Source organism: Vulpes lagopus, chromosome 2 (assembly GCF_018345385.1).
Source record: "Vulpes lagopus strain Blue_001 chromosome 2, ASM1834538v1, whole genome shotgun sequence".
In the NCBI taxonomy this organism is placed as follows: Eukaryota; Metazoa; Chordata; class Mammalia; order Carnivora; family Canidae; genus Vulpes; species Vulpes lagopus.
Window position 1 is genome coordinate 79896748 of NC_054825.1, and position 23360 is coordinate 79920107.

The following is a 23360-nucleotide window of genomic DNA, read 5'->3' on the forward strand; positions in this document are numbered from 1 at the left end:
CAGCAGAAGAAACAGATCTGCATATTTTGAAGGAATGAAGAAATCTTCCCAGAGTTGTGCATTATCTGTAAAATCATGTATTATGTGATCTGTATTCTGCAAAACAACTCCCAGAAGGCAGTATAGGCGTCAAATTCTTCCAGCATAAAGAAGACAATAACTAAGTACTTTCAAAGAGAAGTCATGTGATGGCAACTGCAATCAATCACTGATTAAAACCTTGCTGATAGTTGTCAAGAATCCAGAGAGGAAGTGGTGGCGATGCCAACAATTACATGAAGCAATTTATCATGAAAACAACTATTATGCAAGAATGTAGAACTCAATACTGATTCCATAAAATACTTAACTATTTGTCACCACAATTCTTTCCGAAGCACAGATGACAATTCTTCTTGTTGCTGCTGGGGAAGGTAGAATGAGGGCTTCTATTAGGACTCCCAGAACAAGAGTCCCTGTGGGGAGGGGTGAGCTACTGCCAGCAAGTCTGCTCCTTAGATAGTGAGAGAAAATAGTTATTTCTAGTTACCCACACGGGCCTTGGGACACAGGGGAAAAAAAGTGATTTTCCAAGTTATTAGGATGGCAGAGTACCAACATTGGGACTGAGATCACATTGACCTTGAGTAAGTTGCTGAAATCCTCATAGTTTCCTTACCTGGAAAGTTAGTAACAACAAAATTAGCTTCAAAGAACTGAATATTAAGCAAAGCACTGTGCTTCAAACTGTTGAAGTCAAGAAGCATCCTCCCAACTCCCTTTCTGAACTGAAAAATTGAGGGAAAATTTCAGACAATTGGTATTTCTCATAGAAGGCAGGTAGGATAGTAATTATGCTCTAAAAATAACATACTGTATTAATGCTCTATAGTCATATGATGTTGTCCCATTTAATTTTCTTTTTTAAGTTCTTTTTTTTTTTTTTTTAAAGATTTTATACATTATTCATGAGAGACAGAGAGAGAGAGAGGCAGAGACACAGGCAGAGGGAGAAGCAGGCTGTGCAGGAAGCTCAATGTGGGACTCGATCCCAGGACCCCAGAATCACGCCCTGAGCCAAAGGCAGATGTTCAAACACTGAGTCACCCAGGCATCCCTATTTAATTTTCATAATGATGCTACACAATGGACATTTTATAGATAAGAAGAAAAAGGCTCAGAGAAATTTACAAAACTGTCCAAAGTCATACAGGAAAGTTAAATGGTAAAGCTGGGATTCAGAGAGAGGTCTTTTTGAGTTTGTCTTTTTCTTCTTTACATATAATGGTAATATACCTCTTCTGACCCTTGTTTTCCACTTAACATATACCTTAGAGAGTTTTCCTGTCTATACATAAAGACATTTCTCATTTTTTTTTAAGCAGATGCTTAGTATTCCGCCGTCTGGAAGTACCATAATTTGACCATTTCATTACTCATGGTCATTGAAGATGTCACCAATCTTTTGCCATTACAAATAATGTCTCAATAGGTAGCATGGTACAGAAATCACTTTGCATGTGTAAGATCTAAGGGTTTGGGCCTAGAAGTAGAACTGACAAGTCAGAAGGCATGTGCACATGGAGCTTTATTAGATACTGCTAAATAGATCTCCACATGGATCACAACAATTTATACTTTCACAAGCAAGAGAGGACAGAGGTTTACTGTACTGTGCTGCCAAGGGGAGTCTGTTATCAAGCTTCTGTGACTTTACCAGTCTTATAAATAAAAAATGGAATTCCAATGTAATTTCTTTTGGACTTCTTTTATTTTGAGGGCAGTATCTTCTCATATGTTTGAAGAGCAGTTTTTGTCACTTTTCATATTATTTGCCTTTGTATTGAATGTTGGTCTCATTTCTTAACATTGTCTCATAGCTCCTATGTATTAGGTACACTGATTTTCTATGATATTCAGTTTTTCAGTCGAGAAACTGAGGCTGACACAGATTAATTTTTATATAATAAGGAAGTATATGGTACTTAATGTTTTATTGAGCTTGAAATGAAGAATAGATGTTGAATTTTATCAAGTGCCTTTTTAGCATGTAAAGAGATGATCATACATGTTTTCTTGTTAGGAGTTATTAACAGTGATGATTTATGTTAATAGACTTCTCAATATCCTATCATCTTCACATTGTGGGAATAAGCTCCCTTTGGTCATGAAATGTGATGTTATATTTAAAAATTTTAAACTGTGGTGAGATTGATCTGTACTTTTCCTTCTTCTGGGGGTGGGTGGGTATAATCTTTTCCAGGTATTTATATCAGTATTATACACACACAGAACTAATTTAGACATTTTTCTTCTTGTGAAATTTTCATTGGAGAGAGAGGAAAAGTAAAAGAGAATTAGATTTTTTGGAAAGACAGCTTACTGGATGTTTGGCCAAAAAAGAAAAATTGAGTAAATTAAATATACAAAGGTGAGGGGTGAGTATGGAGGGAGAGAACAGAGAAAGAGAGAGGGAGGAAGCAGAGAGAAGCTAATGTTGGGATGGGCAGAATGGTGCTCTTTGTAGAAATTTATGGGAAGGAAAAAAAAAAAACAAAATAAACTGATTCAAACTAACCCTTTCAGAAAACACTCTACTTAATATTTGATAAAAATAGTAGCTCCACTTTCCAAAGATTATTGCTGTGTTACTTTGGTAACTCATAAATCACAACAGACTCTCTTAATTCGACCCTTGATGTTATTTGGAGCCATCCCTGGTCATTTTTTGAAAGAGAAGTGTACAAGAAGACGGTTTGTTCTACAGAGAGTACACATTCTCACGGTTACACTATCCAGATCATTGGTCCTTCCTGTTCTCTATAAAAAGCCTGAATATGCTAGGGGTTGAAGAGATTAGTCTATAGTTTGAGTTTCAGTTAGGGACCTTGTGAATCTAACTATTTATTAAGAAGGGATTATATGCATATTTGTGACATAGAAGGATGTTTTGATATCCAGGAGGTTTGACCACAGATGTGTGTTGTAGACCAAAAGTGCATCTCACCAAATTCTGGCATGATTTACCAGTTCTGAAAGAATTTAAACAGAAAACTCACAGAGTAAAAATCAAATAGCCTCCAGGCCCTTTATAAGAACCAGGCTGTTTGTTCATTAATTCCACAAATAATTATTAACACCTATCATGAGCTACACTGAGCCTCCATTCTGCTGGGATGACAAAGTGAATAGGACCAGATAGTCTCAGCCATCATGGGGTATTCAGCTTTTTAGGTAATCCTTTTTGTATTCAGTGCAGGAAATCAGAGTTGTTTTGTTTGTTTTTTAGTTTTGTAAAATTTATCTATTTACTTTTTACTAGAAAAGTTTCTTGACATAAAGAATACCTCTAATCTCAGCTGGTCAAAGAACCTCGGAGGATAATTTGAGACACTAGGACAAACATGGCTCATTCAGATTCATTTTGATTTGGTTCCACTCATGGATGCCAGCTAAAACTAATGCAGAATGAGATCAGGGCAAGTGTGGGAGAGTGCTGGTATTAGCATCAGTTTAGGTTCCAGCCCTCCCTGCCAAAGCTATAAATACAAATGACCAATTTAACAGCATGCAAAGACCACCTACAAGATCTATACCCAGGATCTAATCATTTGCTCTGCGCCTTCTTTCAATTACAGGATCCCTGCCATGTTTATGGGAACCTTTAATGCGAGCATCACATTTTTGAAGGCCATATCATTATGACTACGTTAGATCTGAGGGTGGGAAAACATGAGCTCAAGTAATGCTTGCACAGTTACTCTGCGCTGTGCTGTAAGTTGGCAGCAACAAGAGCCTACTGTGGAAAAGAAAAATCATGTAAGGAAAAAGGCTTAGATACCATGGATTGCAACTCTGAAGGATGGAGGCATTAAAATTACTTTCTATTCTGCATAGGAAATGAAATTAGTTAAGAACAAGTACCACAATTTTGTCAAGTAATGCTATTTAAGGACATTTTGAGAAGGGAAGGATGATACAAAGACAAACACATCATCCCCACTTGAGTGTGGCAACAGGATATGATTTACAAAAGAAAAATTAAATCATCATGGTTGTTAGAAGAACTGAATGGCAGCTCATATAAAAATTAGAGTATGAATCAAATGAGTCACCAAACACATATGTGACTTCTCAGGAATAGAGCACTCCATTGCTTAAGACTTTATGAGTGATAAGAATTCTAATAGAAAACTGGCTTTCCTGCCAAATACTCAAATATTATGAAAGTATGGAAGTATCTTTTCTCAACTATAGTTATTATATCCTGTGATTAGAAACTCTACTACTACTGCGAGTTCTTGTTTTACACCCTTTCTTTGGGCTTTCTCATTCATTTCTGTGACTTGAACTTCTACCCTCTATGATAGTCTCATGAACCCAATATTCTCTACCAGGATGTCTCATATGTAGGTCAATTATTACATTGTTTTCCATCCCAAATCTGGTTCTCCTCATCAGTATCAAGCCAGTTATCCACACAAGAAAACTCCTGTTTCTGTACTTTGATTGGGTTATCTCGTCCTATAATTCCTAAAAGCTTTATAAATGTGTCCCTTCGTTATTTTTCTGTGATTGCTTTTGTTCTTACCATCATTTGCCTGGACCACTGTAGAATAACTCAATATACTGCCTCTCTTTTACTATTTCAACTCTTCATATTACTCTTGGTTATAATGTATTTGTCTCTTTTTTTAAAAGTATTTTTTATTTTTAGAAGGTTTTATTTATTTATTTGACTGAGAGAAAGAAAAAGTGCAAACACAAGCAGGGGGAACCAGAGAGGGAGAGGGAGAAACAGGCTCCCCACTGAGCAGGAAGCCCCATGTGGGGCTGGATCCCAGGACCCTGAGATCATGACCTGAGCTGAAGGCAGATGCCTAACTGACTGAGCCTCCCAGGAGCCCCTAATGTAGTTCTTAACCACAAAAAGCAAAGGGATTCCATGCACCATAACAAAACAAATGCAATGTGACCACATCACGCCCATACACACTACTTTTCAGAGGCTCCCAGTTGCCTATAAGACAAAGTTCAGATCGTTTAACAAGTCATATTGTGACTCTCCTCCCCTTTTTGGTATTGTGTTCTTCTCATATGCCCTGTGATCTAGCCACACCAAGTCTCTTGCCATTCTCCAAATACTTCATGTCTTTCATCCTGAGATTTGCAGTGTTTTCCTCTGCCTGGAAGGCCCCTCATAACCTGTCTGCTGAGAATTCCTAATCTGCAATTTCCTTGTCCATACAACAGGTTGATAATAGTGCTGATTCCAGACGGTTGTCATGAGGACTAAACAAGAAAGATCTTCCCAGAGTGTCTGGGGGTACAGCAGTACTCTGCAAATGTGAGCTACCATCCACTGATCTGCTGTCACTGCCATCATTATCAGTATGTTGGCATTGATTTTTTTTTTTTTTGTCAAAACTGAACAAAAACATCTCCTTTGTTGAAAATCTTCCCTGACTTACCTGGAAGTGTTAGGCACTCCCCTCCTTGATTCTATATGCCTCATTATGGTAGCATATTACATCAACTTCCAATTTGATGGGATTTTCATATTTTAGCACCTGCTTTTGGGGGGTGCATGTTATGATCTATGACATATTGTGGCTTAATTGCCAGCAATTTTTCTTTCTTAGTAGTACTTGTAATAATGATGTTTCTTACAATGAATGGCATATTTAGATGAGATACTATACTTAAAACTGTATACTTGCCATAAAAATTTGATTATCCAAGGGAGATAGTGCATATTTATGGTGGAAGGAAAATCCTTTCCTCAGTAAGACATCTACATAAAAAAGATACTACTGTTTAGAGTTCCATAGCAGCCAAGAGACATTCCATTTGTATATTCTGCAAAATGGCAAACCCCCACCAATCGAACCACAGAGGAACAGCCTGATGAAGTAGTATCCACCCCTACCTGTTAGCCGAACAACAGCCAGGACCAGAGCAAAAGTGGGGAGGGCTAGCTCCAGAAATTCCATTCCAGTAACCTAGGCTTTAAGCTGAGCAAGAACATGAAGAGGGGAGTGTAGGAATGGAATGAGATGAGAACGAGTGGAGAAAAGGAATGAGATAAGAAAGGCCAAGCGACCATGTGTCTAGACTAATATTGCTAATAGAAATAAATGGTGAGCTGCCATTTTAAATTTTCTAGTAGCCATACTTAAAAACAAAAAGAAACAGGTAAATTAATAATAATACCTTATTTTATTTTATTCATTTTTTAAAAGACTTTATTTATTTATTCATGAGAGACACACACACAGAGAGAGAGAGAGAGAGAGAGAGAGGCAGAGACACAGAGGAGAAACAGGCTCCATGCAGGAAGCCTGATGTGGAACTCCATCCCCGGTCCCCAGGATCACGCCCTGGGCCGAAGGCAGGCACCAAACTGCTGAGCCACCCAGTGATCCCCAATAATACTTTATTTTAAAACCTAATATATTCAATATATCATTTTATTGCATAATCAATATTAAAAAGTCAGAAATATTTTGTGTTTTTTCACACCTAGTCTTCAAAATCTGCTAAAAGTGTGTTTTACACTTAGAGTACATCTCATATTGGATCAGCCACATTTCAACTGCTCAATAGCATCATGTGGCTACTGCCTGCCATTTATATTGGACAGTACAATTCTAGACTGATTTTTGACCAACTCAGTTAAGTAATAAGATGATGGTAACAGGGCATTTCAATAGTGGCTCTTTCCACCACACAATATTAGGAATGTCTAAGATTCCAATAATATTACATTTTATTTTTATATTTTAAAGTTCTGTGTAAGTGATAGCTTTCCTTTAAATTCTTTTTGTGCTTTGCTTTAGCTGTTTTTGTTTGAAGCATGAGTTGAGGTTATTTCTAACGTCCTTTCCCATCTTTCACTAGGTTGGTTCAGGGAGAACTGACTCCTTTATTCAGTTGGAGATCTTTTCCCAGTGAGACAGTCCCTGAGACAGGAAGAAGGAGTGCCTGAGATATAGCAGTCTCTTGAATAAACACCATTCCTTTTTTTTTTTTTAAATTTAAGTAGGCTCCATGGGGAGCCCCAACATGGGGCTTGAACTCACAACCCTGAGAGTAAGTCGTGCTCCACTGACTGAGCCAGCCAGGCACCCCTGAATAAACATCTTTGAAGATACACTGAATGGTGACCTAAGCTGGACAACAGAAGTTCTCAATCTGCACTGCATACTGGAATCACCTGGGAAGCAAATCAATAATGCTAACGCCTGGTCACACCCCTGGAGATGCTGATAGGAAGTCTGGAGTTTGGCCTGGATATCAAATGCTTAAAAAGATCTCCCCCAGTGGATTCTAGTGTACAGCAAGGATTGAGAATCACTGCTGTAGGGTATTTCTAGAAGATTTTATTGTGGCCACACCCTCGCTGACATAAGGTCCAGTTTGCCTCAACTCAGTTTCCTCTTTCAGAACAGACCAGAAGTTTCTTGAGAAACCTAACAGAGAAGCAAACACATAACCCCAAACAGTGATTTGCAAATTCCTTTTTGCAAGGCACTGAAGATTTTCAAGGTTCTAAATCTATTTGTACTTCTTCTTTTTCCAAAAACAACAACCAAAATTAAAATTCATTACATAAGTTTGAAGATGCTAGCTGGTTTATTTTTTATTTTTTATCTTTTATTTTTTGCTAGCTGGTTTAAAGAGAAAGGAGGATAAAGCCATTATAGTATACAGGCTGATAATACCTACCTATATACAGTGCAGAATTATCCAGATATAGAACAATAACAAAAATTAAAACAGAATCTAAGCACATATGAACTTAATTTCAAGTTAATTCTACAAATGCCAAAAGCAGAAATTATTGATTGGGGGTCAGCAAAAGGAAATCCTTCATGTTTTTTCTTCAGGCCATTTAGGTTATATTTATCTGGCATAATCCTGAAGCAAATACATCTATTTTGATAAATCACATATACAGCACACCTAATTTTAGTCACATAACACATAAAGGTAAGTAGTATCACTGCTCTTAAGATGGCATTTTATCCGATGACATTGCTTCCATCATATATGAGGTTCAGCAGTAAAGAGAGGACTCCTGACTTCTGCTTCAACACAAACAAGCCATCATCAAGGATGAGGGGGGCAGTGATCTCTGCACCAAAGGAACAGCTGGAATGGAGTTCCTCTGACTCATGGACTGAGAATTTTCCTGCCAATTCCCAAGGTGGTTTGGCCATACTTTATGGATTCCCCCTGCTGAAATGGTCTTTTGTTGATGATGAGATATTATGTGGCCTTATTAATAAGTAGAAAGAGCATGTTAATACATCTCCAAAGGTTCCTACATGTATTTCCTCTGACCTCCTAGCAAAGACAAAAGCTCCCTCTAACTACCTTATGCTTTTTTATTGATATGATTGACATATAACATATTAGTTTCAGATGTACAACACAACCATTTATGTGTATATTGCAAAATGATCATCACAAGAAGTCTAGTTAATATCCATCACCACATATGGTTACAACATTTTTTTCTTATGATGCAAACTTTTAAGATCTACTCTCTTCTCAACTTTCAAATATACACTACAGTATTATTAAGTATAGTCACCATGCTGTACAATACATTCCCATGATTTATTTATTTTATAACTGCAAGTTCATGCCCCACACTTATTTTTGTTTTACATAGTAAGCTGGAATGGGGGATATTTCAGAGTTTCGTGTATGCACACCTGATGCAGTTCCCTACCTTTCTGGAAGAACTCTTCTAGTTTGTCCTTGAAAGGCTGGAGATACTCCTTTGGTGATTCCTTGCATACCACGATCATTTGTTTCTCACTTGCTGTGAAGAAAAGTTTGGAATTAGATTTCCTTAAGAATATGTTATTTGTGGAGCTTGTGCTCTGTGCTATGTTCTTCGGTATTAATTGCGCGAAATCCTTATCAGTCACTGTCAAAATTCCAGGGGAAAAAACAAAAACAGAAACAACACAACAGACAAAAAAGGTTAGCTCATTCCATACCTTTCTTCAGGAACAAAGAAATATATCACCTTTGACTTTCATTTTAGAGTTGCAGAAAGACCTCTGACTTGAGAAAGGAAAAGTAGTAGGCTTTTGGGTTCTCAAAAATGAAGAGGCAAAAACTACTGAATTACTAGCGATTTAAAGGCTCTGATCCTCTTTGGATTCATACTTCAGAAACAGAGCTTGAATAGATTTTGCAGAAATTCCCAGGCATCCCACATCCCAGCAGGAGGAGCAAGCCTAATTCAGGTAGGACTGCATCTCTCTCTTCACACTTCCCATTCACCCAGCCTTCCCACGAATACTCCCCTAACACATGTGAAATTGTTTTACATGCAATTTACCTCAGATAGAATTTCTAATATATAATGTGTCACTTATGATAGATTGGTTTTATGACAACCATGCCCCCTCAAATCAGATAGTTCTGATTTGGTAATACGGAAACCATCCTAACCCAGAGTTCACCAACACAGTGGGAATGGCTGGAAGTATCATTTACTGAGATGGGTAATAGTGGAAAGTATGATCTTTTTGCTGCTTTAAGAGAGAGGAGATCAAGGGTGAACTCTGAGGCTTGTTACAATTTCTTTGGTCCATGTGAATTACAAGGCAAAATTGTTCACTAAAACCAAAGTACAGAAGATACAAGACAAGATAAAACCATGAATGGGTGCTCTTTGCTAACTAAATTCAAACTCTAGGTCCTTTCCATTATGGAAAGGCCATTTAGGTTATTTCTACCTTTCAGCTCTACTTCCCACATATATTTGACCAACCAAACCAAAATTCTGCAATGTCTCCAAATTACATCAGCCAACATTCCCAGTTCTACATCTGCATGCGGTTCTCTGCCCATTCTGTTTGCCTCTCATACATACTTACCAGCATTTGACAAAGTCCCACTCATCCTAAAAAGTCTCTTTGACATGCTTCCACCACCACAAAGCCCTTTCCAATCCAAAGTTTTTGCATTCTTCAAATATCTCTAGTACCTTCTATATAGTATTTGTTTTATTTTTTTAAGTTTATTTATTCATGATAGACACAGAGAGAGAGAAAGAGGCAGAGACACAGGCAGAGGGAGAAGCAGGCTCCATGCAGGGAGCCCGACGTGGGATTCAATCCCAGGTCTCCAGGACCATGCCCCAGGCCGAAGGCAGGCGCTAAACCACTGAGCCACCTACGGATCCCCCTCTGTATAGTATTTATGTTTTACCTCTTATTATATTAATTTGTGCACTCATATTAATCCCTGTGAAGTCTTCATCCAGGTTTCATTTACTTGTCTCCAAACTTCTCCAGAGAGCTCCATGCATATCTGGCCAAACTATATGATTTCCTCATCTTAACTACATTCTTATGTGAAGGAAGGTTAAAAAAATTTAGCAGTGTTGGCCCAGACTCAGAGTGGGCTTTCTGGGAGTCTAGTGTGACCTCGTCCTCTTCACCCTCTCTTTCTAGGAGAGGTCTTCTAAGGGTCCCAGTCTCTACTCTGTAAACACTGTGATTATTCCAAGCTGATTTGAAAGGGCTCAGTCTCTTCCAAAGACTTCTCAAGACATCTATTACTTAATGGTGTAAGGCACAAGCAAAGCAGCAAAAGTGATCCTGCAGATTGGGTCGTTCTGCCTCTGCCTCTAGCAGGAGATTGATTAGAAACACTTTAAAGATGTCTGCTTTCAAGAATTGGCATTTTTCAATTTTGACTTTCATGGTCACGTGAACTTTTCTGATGATATCCAGGTATGATTCTGAGAACACAGGCAGCCATATTTTTTAAAAAGCTGGAATTTCTTATAAATTGGGAAAATCTTTTAAATTCTTTCTTGAATATAGTAGCTTCTACTATATTCAAATTCCAACAATTCCATTTTTAGAGAACTGTTCTTCACAAACACAAATAATATATGGTAAAGGCATGCCCATACTTTGGTAATAGAACATAATTAAACCTATGAAAATAATTTCTTGAAAGTCGCTTTTCCCTAGCCAAAGCAAAGCCAAAGGCAGAGGTTGTTTTCCCAAAACCAAAAGCAAAACCTCCACTTCTACCTGAATTAAAAAGATTGATCATTGTGGCTCTCCCTTCATCCTGGTTGTGGTGACAGGGCCCACAGGGTCCATCAAACAGCTCAGATTTTGTGAGGTCATGGAGTGATGTGGTAAAGGGCTTGTGCTGGAATCAAATCCCATCCAGGCTCGGGTGGGATGTGGCTTGTTTCTCTCTGCAAAACGGGATACTCCCCCCTTAACTGATGTGATATCAGAATCAAGTGAGATAATGCACATAAAATGGTTTGCACAATGGCTGGCACTGGCAAGAGGCCTCAAAAAGATTATTTGTTATTTTTATGGTAGTAAAATTGGCCAGAAAACACGCCACAACTAGGATGGCAAGGGAGTCGTGGCTGAGAATCAGTGACTACAAATGCAGCGCACCATATTTAGGGAAGCATCCTTCCCATGCAAATCTCCTGTTTAAAACACAGGGATGATAATTTCTGTTCTCCTGCTGAAGTCCTACCACCCACTGTCAGGATTCACTGAAGAAACTGCCAAGAAAGATGAAGCAGGTATGAAGCAAGAGCCCTACATGTCTGAGCCTCACGGTTCTGAAATCAGAAATGAAACCAGTGTGCATGGGAGCAGCATCTCTGCTGTGCTCAGAGGGCCTCACTGCACCCCGAGAGGCCTGGCCTCCCATGTGGCCTGTTAGAACGAAACTTCTTTACGTGATCAGAGCAGATGGCTGCCCTCTGACCGACCCTCCGACAGTCTCAGGCCGGTGGCATGTCCACTGGCCAGGCAAGCTCACCCACTCCCATTCACTTGGCTTATCTAAGGTGCTTTCTGGCAGACAAATGGGAGACCTGAAGATGAATTAATGATGACAACAGAGACTGACCATGAACAAAGGACAGAGGTCACTGACAGATCCACAAACATCTTTTATCGTCCAGCCAGAGGGTGCGTATTCAATATCCCTAGACCACCAAGGTCGCCTGGGACACAGTCTGTGCCAGAAGTTCCAATGTTTAAAGCCAAAGTCACCCTACATTTCTCTTGTTCGTTATCTATTACACTTTTGGCAGAAGTAAAAATATATTGATTCCTGAAGTTAGCTACTAAATGGTGATCGTGAGAAAGATTAAATAATGAAAACCAGAACATAATGGAATAATAGATACTAAATTGAGAGAGTTATTTTAACTCATTGAAAAGTTAAGTGCTTGTGAAGCATTTTAGGGAAAGATATGGACTTGAAAGTTTTAAAATTTCAGATATTAGACTGTTAAGGTCATAGGTGGTTGTCTCTCTCTCTCTCTCTTTTTTTTTTGTCACCGAAGAATAAGGAATAAGGTTTGTTGGGGCCACTTAAAAAGCCTGGGTAGGTTACAAGAATATAGAGGCCTGGCCCAGGTACAACTAATCAAACCAAAGACATGTTTAATTGCTCAAATGTACACGGGCATCTTCTAGAACATGTTCCTCTGAGTTGAAGGACCTGTGGGTTTAGTGGAATCAGAATACGTTTTTAGAAGAAAGGAGAGATTTATCTAGACTCTGCTTTTTTTAGTCTAGAACCCTCTCTTCTCTACTTACCTAATTCCTACCTCACCCCCTCTAGGGCTCTGTGCCAGTTCTACATTTCCCTCAGTTTTACAAGATGCCCATGCTTTCCAAAAGCAAGCTTCAAGGACCAATATGGAGAATTGTCGTAGAAACATATAGAGCTATGACTTAAGCAAATTTTTATTTATTTATTTATATTTAAAGATTTTTATTTATTGATTCATGAGACACACACAAACACACACACACACACACACACACACACACACACACACAGAGAGAGAGAGAGAGAGAGAGAGAGAGAGAGAGAGAGGGAGAAGCAGGCTCCATGCAGCGAGCCTGATGCAGGACTCAATTCCGGGATTCTAGGATCACGCCCTGAGCTGAAGGCAGGCACTTTAACTGCTGAGCCACCCAGGTGTCCCTTAAGAAAATTTTTAATTTTATCAATGGGGTTTACCTGAGAGATACAAATCAGAGTTAGATATAAAGGGCATAGAATGCCGGGTTGAGGAGTTTCTCCTCAAGGAATTCACTCAACAAATACACCAGTTCATCCAATATCCCCGTGTGTGCCAACTCTGTGCCACAATGTGTACTTGGTACCTGAGGATCTATCAGTGAAAAAACAAAACAAAACAAAACAAACAAACAAAAAACAGAGTAAAATCTCTGCCCTCAAACATTGTAGCAAATAGGTCACCAACATCTTGTCCTTGGGTAGGGCACAGGGTAATTTCTGTTTCTAGTAATTTGAACTGCATGCAAACAATGTGACTCATTATCTTCCACATTAATATCCTGTACTCTAGAGTCTCTGTTTAGTAATACCAGGGCAGTATAGTGTCCTTCCCTAGTGCTTCCCCTGTGAAACACGCACACATAGAAAGACAAAGCTTTTAGTTTTCTACCTCCAAACACACTTTTATTAAAAGAAACTAAAAGCAAATTCAGAAATCAAAATCACAACATTAGCACAATAAATGTATGCAGTTCTTTTTCATGATCTTGGCCTTGAACTGAATGGCTAGGGAATGACACAACATCCAATGTGTTAAAATAGTAAAATAAAACCAGCCTTTTGCCAGCTAAAATTGAGGGATTTCTATGAAAGGGAAAAATTATATATAACACTGATAAAATATTGGGATGCCTGGGTGGCTCAGTGGTTAAGTGCCTGTGTTGGCCTGGGGCATGATCCTGGGGTCCCAGGATTGAGTCCCATATCAGGCTCCCTGAATGGAGCCTGCTTCTCCCTCTGCCTGTCTCTCTCTCTCTCTCTCTCTCATGAATAAGTAAATAAGATCTTAAAAAAATAAAACTGATAAAATATTAAGAATTTTAAAACTCTGGCTATTAATAGGCCCAAAAGAGAGTGTACTATTTTGTGGTTATTTTTTGCACTTTTTTTTTTTTTAAGGCTACATGAAGGAAGACTTCAAGTTGATTTAAGTCAAACACAAATGATAAAAGCTTGAAATAAAAAATGCCTATTTCATATTCCTGAGCTCTGATGCTAAATATGGGAGAGCATTTTAAGGCTAAGCATGGTGAGTGGTAAGTGGTATCAGAGAAAATCCTGGGGTGGGAGAAGTAGAAAATCTAATCTAGAAGAGACCTAGACCTACTCCACAGGGGGCTGCTAGACACATTTTGCTAAATCATCTCCCTACAGCCAAATTTGTGGGTTTGAATCAGACAACTGTGCATTAATGACCTCAGTGTGGACAACCTGTAGATATGTAATCAAAGGTGTTTACCTTTGATTCTTTACCCTTAGTTTGGGAATCCAGTTGATGTAACTATTATGTCTAAATCATTCCTTTTAGTGACTGTATTCATCCAAAGGAAAAAAGTCTGTATCCAGAGTGATAAAAAAATTTGGCTGAGCAACTGAGTAGTAGGAGTGAAACCACAGGCCTTATGCATGGTACCTGGGTCAGAATGTTACTTCAGAACAATGTAGATCACAGACAGACTGACACACACCAGCCCTGCCTTGTGCCTGTACATATACAGGGTGTATGCCTTAAAAGCCGATTAGAACATTATGTTGAGTGAAGGAAACCCATCACAAAGAACTACATATTGTATAATTCCATTTATAGGAAATGTCCACAATAAGCAAATCAGAGGAGCCACAAAGTAGATCACAGTTGCCTAGGGCTGGGAGAGGAAAGGATGGAGAGGCTGAGGAGGTGAGGAGGTTTCTTTTTGGAGTAATGAAAACTTTCTAAAATTGTTTGTGGTAATGGATGCATGACTCTGTGAACACACCCAAAAATCATTATTTTTTACATTTTAAATGAATGAATTAGGTAGAATGTGATTATATCTCATAAAGGCATTTTTTAAAAAAGCTAATTAGAAACTCTGAGTCTTAAGCTGGAACAATAATGAGCAGATAAGTGAAGAATGTCCTATTTGTGCCTTTTTTTTTTTGCATGTAGTGATTTTTCAATTCTTAGATTGACTATGTCTTCATTTCAACAGTTATCTTTATTAAACTGAAGTAGGAGATGAGTTTGAACTATAACCCGTATTTGAGAAATCAAACACACTAGTCTTTAAAAGGTACCAATAGGGATCCCTGGGTGGTGCAGCGGTTTAGCGCCTGCCTTTGGACTAGGGCGCAATCCTGGAGACCTGGGATCGAATCCCACGTCGGGCTCCCGGTGCATGGAGCCTGCTTCTCCCTCTGCCTGTGTCTCTGCCTCTCTCTCTCTCTCTCTCTGTGACTATCATTAAAAAAAATAATAAATAAATAAAATAAAATAAAAAATAAAAGGTACCAATAAACATTATTAAAATAAAGGACCCATTAAATAAATAGAGCCAAGACAAATCTAGCAAGATATTTAAAGAATCTGCTAACTTAAAAAATTCAAACAAAAGCTTCGGTATTTTCTTGTGGTATAATGCTTATGTATATTAATCTATCTGTAGTATCTACACACATACCAACAAACAAAACTTCAAAAAATTGTCTTCCTTGAACTACTCTTAATCTAAAGGTACATTTATTTCATTTTCCATACCCTTTATCAACTGGGAAAGTTATTTAATACTTCTAAGTTTCTTGATGTATAAAGTTTCATAAAGACGAAACAAAATGTACACGAAAAGCCCTTTGCATACTGAGCAGTAAAATGCCACCAGCAATATTCTTTACCCGTTTGAAATATTCAAACACTGCTAAGGCCAGTGAGATAACATACTGTATGCAGCTTTACCCTTTGCATTTCCAGTAACAAGGGAAAAATAACAACCACCCTACAAACTCTTTGAATTAAGCTGACATTCCTAATATTTGTTTAGTAAATAGATATTATGTTATAAATACCCTAATCCTTTTCACAGCCAAACTATCTTTTAAAGATTGCTTAGGCTCACTTTTTCTATTTCTTATTCACTGAACACTTCCAGACCCATTGAAATTCATTTCATCCCAAGTATAACACTGAGAAAATGCTCTGAAGTCCCCAAGGAACCCATCCTACGCACAGTGCCCTCTTAATTTTCTTTTTTTTTTTAAATATTTTATTTATTCATTAAAGACACAGAGGAGAGAGAGGCAGAGACACAGGCAGAGGGAGAAGCAGGCTCCATGCAGGGAGCCCGATGTGGGACTCGATCCCGGGACTCCAGGATCACACCCTGGGCCAAAGGCAGGCGTTAAATCACTGAGCCTCCCAAGGATTCCCTTAATTTTCTTTTTAATCTCATTTTAGTTCACAGCCCAGCAGGATTTCACTTCGTTGAACAAGTATCTGCCCTTCCTAAAACACTTTTCCCCTAGCCCTGTGCCCCTGCTCCTGGATTTCCTTCTACCTCTGACCATGCTATCTTCTTTGCCATCTCATTCTTCTATATCCAACCACTAAACATAAAAGTTCTTTACCATTTCTTTTTCTCTCATGCTATGCTCTCTACCTCTGGAAAATCTCATGCAGGTGCAGGTAAACACTGCAGTAACCATCACCAGGACAACGACTCTCCCAAGGTGACAAGGCTAGACCATCATTTCAACTCCAAAAGAGCTCTTGAATCCATCACCTGCCACCAGGCTGCCTGAGTACCTTCTTACCTGGTCTTCCCACATGTACCCTTGCTTCCTTCTGATTTTTCTCCCACAGTGAAGTCAGTGACCTTTATAAACTATACATCTGATTATACCAATCCCTTGCTTAAACCTGCCAGCGGCTTCCATTACTCCTAGAGATTGGTCTTTCTTTCTTACTCCTAGAGAAGGCCCTGCATGGGCTGGCTCCTGCTTACTTACCCAGGCTCACTCTACTGTCCTGGCCACATTCTGTGCTCTAGCCACATGGCCCTCTCCCAGTTCCTCAAACATGATCACTTCCCTCGCACCATCAGTGTGTTCCTTCACCAGTGACATTCTTCTTTACCTTTAGTGCCTCTAGTACCTCTAGTGGTTAGTTATTGTTCTGATCTCAGCTCAAAGGTCATTTCATCAGTATTTCTTTTCAACCCCTCACTCTATACTAATGAGGTGTGTTACAGTCTTAAGCACTGTATACTTCTTTGTAATTATTATTTTCATGGTTGGCCATCTCTTATTAGGGAGAGTGTATTTTGCATACTATTCTATCCACAGCATGTATGATAATGTCTAGCCCACATGAAGATATTCAATGAGTATTTGCTAAATAAATGAATAAACTACCAGATGAGTAGAGGGAGGTCTTATACACATGCAGTACAGATCTCAGTACCTAGATAGCACTTGGTTTCAGTATCACACGTACATACACAGACATATATACACACAGGTACGTGAAAAATATATCTCTTTATATGTGTATGCATAATCCATGTAAATGCTTGTAGGGGTGGAGAAAGCACAAGTAGACTGGATATCATGCCATTTTCATCCACATTCATTCATTTAGATATGAGATACAGGTTTTTTTCAATCACAAAAGTTAAATTCAGAGTTTTTAGACAGGACATAGTCATTATTGGAAACAAAAAATCTTTGATTAATTCTTGGGGTCAAGCACCCCACCATCCCCAGATGAGGGCTTCAGGGAAATGGGTGCTGTCTTCTATAACAGAATGAAAAGAGTCTGGGTCTCTTTCAGAAGAAGAGATGGATACAGATAAAGGAGAGCAAGAGAGGAGTAAATGAATGATGATATCTGGCCCCTGGGGCACCCCTATAGTTTCAATAAAGCCTCCTGAACTCATAGTGGTTGCTGTGAGCATGTGCTATGAATACTAAAGCAGGGGCTGAGCTTTATGCCGACCTCACACAGAACAAAGACCCTTTACAAGGGGGTAGAGGTGCCCCCCAGGCACCTCTCCAATCCTCTTGTCAAATCTTATAGATAGCTTTGTTTTTCTACAGAGATGAGATTTTGGAGTAAATTGTTCTTAGATTACAGGAGACAGGGTGGTTTCTAGCCCTACTGTGCATATACATGGGTTATGCAAATATCACGCATTCAAAATACTGAGTATCTGCAACAGGCTATTGTGTTAAATGTTGAAGGGCAAACTATTTAACCAGACCTATTGGTGATCTCTCTTCTAAAAATGGTCATAAGAATCTAGAAACAGAGGCAAACAATGAAATCAACAAATTATAATACGCTGCAGTGTCATGGGACACTGCGTAGGGGCTTCCAACTCAGACTAGGGTTGGGAAGTGGTGGCCAGAGAAAGTTCTCCAAAATAGATAACTTATGAGTTCAATTGCAAAGGTCAGGAGGAGTTAGCTAGCCAGCCAAGGAGAATGAAGGAAGAGGGAAGTAGTTTCTGAAAGAGGAAATATGATGAGTAAAAGTAAAGCATGATGGGAAGGCATGTCTTGTGGGATAAATTAAGTGATAATAGTATGCCTGGACCTCAGGGACATACTGCTGTTCTTTTTCCCAGCTCTTTAGTGTCCTATGGCTAGATTTTGATTCAAAGGAACTGGACTAATGGAATTGGATTCAAAGGAGCTGGAGCCACTCTGGGAAAAGGAGGTCACAAAGTGCCATAGAAGTAAGAGGCTTGTCATTTTAAGTAAGATGGTAAGGAAAAGTCTCACTGTGAAGATATTTGGCTACAGACTTGGCCAGAGTAAGGGAGAGAGCCATGAGCCAGTTTGAGGGCAATCAAGGGTGTTATTTAAGACATGTTAAGTCTGAGATGTCAATTAGATATTCATATTATGTATAAAAGTTTAGGCTGCATGGCTGGGATAGAAAAATGTAGCCAGAGAAGGGGCTGTAGGACAAACCCTGGGCGCACACAGGCAGTGGAGGAGAGGCCAGCAAAGGATGGAGATGAGCAGCTGGATAAAGTAGGTGTATGGAGTCACATGATCTGAGAGGAACCCAGCACTGCAAGAAAAAAAGAGCAGTCAGCTCTGTGCAATACTGTTGAAAGGTCAAGTAGGAAGAGAAATGACTACTGATTCTAGCAACATAGAGGTCTCTGGTCATCTCAAAAGCAGTTTCAGAGTCTGGAGGATGGAAGAAGGAAGCCGAATTAGGGAAGGGGGAGGTAGGTAGAGGCAGATTCCTATAGCCACTCATTTAAGAAATTCAGCTAGAGAAAATATAGATAAATGAAGAAAATCTTTCCATCCAAGAAGATATTATCTAGAGCTACTCTGACCAAGAATGGGTGCTCCTTTCCCCAGAGGAATGCTGTGTAAAAATAAACCCACCAGGAAGCTTGAGCCCAGGGGAATCCCATGATGCTGATTCACTTCACAGAGGGAGGCTGCCCAAGATCACATTCACCTTAATGTCCCATGATCATGAGTATTCTCCATGAAAAAATTTAAGCAGAAGTGACAGGGCCAAGTGAGGACATGCCAACATGCTTTAGGACTTTTGGAAAGACTTGCAAAACTGGGCTGCTGACCACAGCCTCTGCACGGAATTGTCTGAAGCACTATTCAAAAGTCCCTCCTGTCAAACATCACAGCTGAGTCAGAATTTGCACTGTGATGATTATGTGGTTATAGACGCAGCCTGGGTCTGAGAGACATTAGTATGAAAAATATTCATTAATCACCCACCCATGACTAGGTCTAAATATAGATGGATTGGGCATGACTTGATTTATAGGGTGTTAATCGATCCATCCATTTATTTAAAAATATCCCTCCCCAAGGTTCCCATGAACATCAGAAGCTTAGACTGAAGATGCCAACTCCAGAAGATCTCTTCAGACATGCATATATATTAGTTAAAAAAAGAAAACACCATCGAAGAAGAATTCATTAACACCTTAGTGTAAATATATTTCTCAGACTGGATTGAAAAGGCTAGGGATTTCAAGCAATAGACAGGGAAGCTGTGTTATAATAGAAGGAAAAGGCACATCAGTGAGGCTCTGATCTCCAAGTAGACTGTATTAACAGGCAGCCTTAGGCAGGCAGTCCCAAACACAAAGTTCCTGGGCATCTCAAGGACAAGGGAATGCATCTTGAGGAGAAGGACAGCAAGTCCCTTCTAAAAAATATTATGAAGGTAACACACATGAAGAAACATGAAAAATATTTACTGTCCCAAAAAAATAGTAGTAGTATGCCTTATTCTCACAGAAATTATGTTCTCAGTCAAGCACTCAAATCAGGGAAATGGTTTCCCCGTAGAAATGCTTAAGTTAGGGATGCGTGGGTGGCTCAGCTGATTGAACATCTGCCTTTGGCTCAGGTCATGACCCCGGAGTCCTGGGATCAAGTCCTGCATCTGGCTCCCTGCAGGGAACCTGCTTCTCCCTCTGCCTTTGTCTCTGCCTCTCTGTGTCTCTCATGAATAAATAAAATCTTTGGAAAAAAAATGCTTAAGTTATAAAGAACATCCCCGGAGCCAAAATGCTTAGTACATGGTAGTTTTTACTAAAATTAAGTGACAGATTCTTTCATACATAGACTCTTGAAGGCAACAGGACTGCCTCTGTAGAATTTAAGGAGATCAGTGAGGGGAAGAGGTAACAATGCTGCTCTTAGGACTATTTCCTTCCAGCAGGTCAATAGCTGGCTACGAGGAGACTAGTGATTAAGATACATAAACCCCATTAGCAAAAAACAACCTGTTTCCCATATGGCTCCACCAGGACAGCTGGAAGCCTTCCATAAGTGTCTCTGACCCCTGGGCCCACGTTCTCTTTTCAGCTTCTACTGTTTAGTCACATTAACCGTAATTTCCTACTCTGGAGAGTGTTTACATCTAGATAAACCATGAAGAAATTAAAATTAAAAAAAAAAAACAGAAAGAAGAAGAAAATGGAAAGGCATAAGGAGAAGAAAGAAAAGGATGGAAAGTTATTTTAAAACACACAACCTAAACTGGTGGTTGGATTTTGGTATCTATTCTTGGCTACAGGAATCACTGGCAAGGCATGAAGCTGGCAACTACCACTAATCAGTTTGCCACTGTTTTCAGATTTAATGCGATATTTGGCTCAGGCATTTAAAAAAAAATTCCTATTCCAGCTAAAATATTTACACAGTCCTATGTGTCTCACTTAATGCCTGTTAAGCAATCGTCTTTTAAAACTCCACAGACACTTGTAAATCTGTTGGGAGAATTGTGGCCTATAAACAAGGCTTCATATAAAGAGGGCTGTGCTGTCAGTTCGCTAAGAGTTGGGACTTCTCAGGATATGTCTGAAAATGAAGCTAAAAATCAGAAATAGTTTAGAGCTATTTCTTGGGTGACAAAACGGCCAACGGACTGGCTGGCGGGCTGCTGTTAGTGGCGTTCCCGGGAAACACGGCCCTCAGCTAGTTAAAGTCTCGCTCCCCTGTAAACCTGTCACTGATCCTACCTTGCTGTTGAGTGACAGTGGCCCAGGGAAAGTGACTGGTCCAGTTAGAGAAGGCAGGGTAGGGAAGGCGAGCTGGGGAGGCCCGCCAGGCCAGGGGAGGCTGTCCTTGGGTTCTGTGGGTGCGTGGGATGCGTCAGGAGGGAGGGAGGCTTTTAGAGGAGAGGAGAAATGTAGGGCAGTGCTGAAGTGGGGGGGTGGAGGCGATGGCTGAAATAGTGACACAGAGGCAGTAGTCTCCCCTCACCCCCTAGGGGAGAGGCTGGGCATAGCAGACTCCGATATGCCTATGGAACTCCCTAGGGTCTTCATCAGTCCTGAGGTCACGGTAAGGAGAGGGGGACCCCTGGTAAGCTACATCCCACTGGCCCGCGGAGCCCTGGAAATCTGTCCCTGGCTTCCAGATGAGTCAGGTACTTGTGACAGGACTTGGTTCACTTGTTCAGTTACTCCCATTAGATTAGCTGCCTCTTTACTTTCACTCCGTGTCACTGACTTCAGCACATTGTTGACTGTGATTCACAATGACACAATGACCTGGATCACAGCTTTAGGAAAGACAATATGGGAAATGTATATAAACCAGCTTAGAAGCTTGGCTCCAGCTTAAATCATCCAATTTGAGGGCAGGGGGGCTGGTTAGGGGAAGGATGTGTCCTGGATCTAGTCCCCCGAACTTGAGGTAGCAAATACTTGTGGATTCCTCTTCATGCTCCTACGATCAGGAAGGGGCTTTGCAAATATTTGTGCATCTGTGGATGAGCCGGAGGGCAAACTTGGCTCACCTTCACCCCTGTCCTACTGACAGCAAGTTTTAATCACTGTTCTTAGGGACAGATTCCTGTCCTTGAGAGAAATCAGAAGACTAAGTAGGGATGAACTTCCCCCCTAGAAAATGAGGGTGACACTTGCTCTTAGAATGTGTTTATAAATGACTTGATATTTCAGTTAGTTTATTTAAAATTAGCAGCTAACTCAGGGCTTTGAATAAATATTTGCTAGACAAATGAACTGACTGAGAAGATCAAACAAGGCCCTCCTCATATTTTGGAGGGTTTTTTTTTAATACCTCAAAATTTGATAGTGTTTTTAAAGTTCATCAAAATAGTCAAGAAAAACAGTATAAAAACAATAGTCAAATTAGCAGTTTTAGCACATTAGCCATTATGGATTTCCATGAGCTTTATTCTTTTTGTAAGTTTTAGCACAGAAGAAGTTACTGGGTTAATGGTACCTGGTCATCTACACAGAATTGGACATGTTGCTGTTCATCTCTGTATCTGATAATTCCTTGAAAATTATACCAAGTTCTCAACTTGTATGACTGATAACAAATGGCTCTTAATGGCCAAAGGTGTCTTAGACCTTAGTCTGCCCCATATGTTTCATTTTATTCCTCACAAGAATTCTCTGAGCTCAGTCCTTATGCCTTTTGGTAGGTAAGGGTGAGTAAAATTTCACAGATCTTAAGTGGGTGAGTCAGAACCTGAACCCAAGGATGTCAGACCTGCTGGCCTTGTGCTATACAGCCTCTGACCCTAACCACCCACAGGGGTGTTGTAGGAACAATGTGGAATACCCATGAAAGTGCTCTGCAAAAGGTAAGGAACAAGGCAACAAAAGCTGAAAATCACCCAGTGCCACCCAGTGGGACCCCTTCATTTTATACAGAGAAACAGAAGGCTGAGGAGGTTAGCTGGAGGTCATGTGATTAAGTGGCACAGAGGAGACCCAGAGCAGGGCCCAGGGCTCTCAGGCAGGTCACTGGTCTCTCCACAGGTACCTAAAGAGTAAAGTCACAGTCCACGACTTCTATCCATCCTTAGACCTGTGCTGAGGCCAAGAAATCTAGGAAGAAATCTGGAAGAGATAAGGACATTGGCAAAAACTCCAATCTCCTTTGCTAGGGCTAAAGAGGTCTCCCTCCGACCTCACTCATTTCACTGTCTGACATGAAAAGAATCCACTTGTGGACTGTGAATCTTCCAGGGTCCA

The 23360-nt window shown here is 39.9% G+C and overlaps 1 protein-coding gene across 1 annotated transcript in view; it reads right to left on the reverse strand.

Moving 5' to 3' along the window:
* Nucleotides 1-23360, reverse strand: part of FMN1 (formin 1) — a 419007-nt gene that overhangs the window by 82342 nt on the left and 313305 nt on the right. The window contains 1 exon segment of the mRNA XM_041746469.1: nt 8720-8812. Coding sequence (XP_041602403.1) covers nt 8720-8812 — 93 coding nt within the window.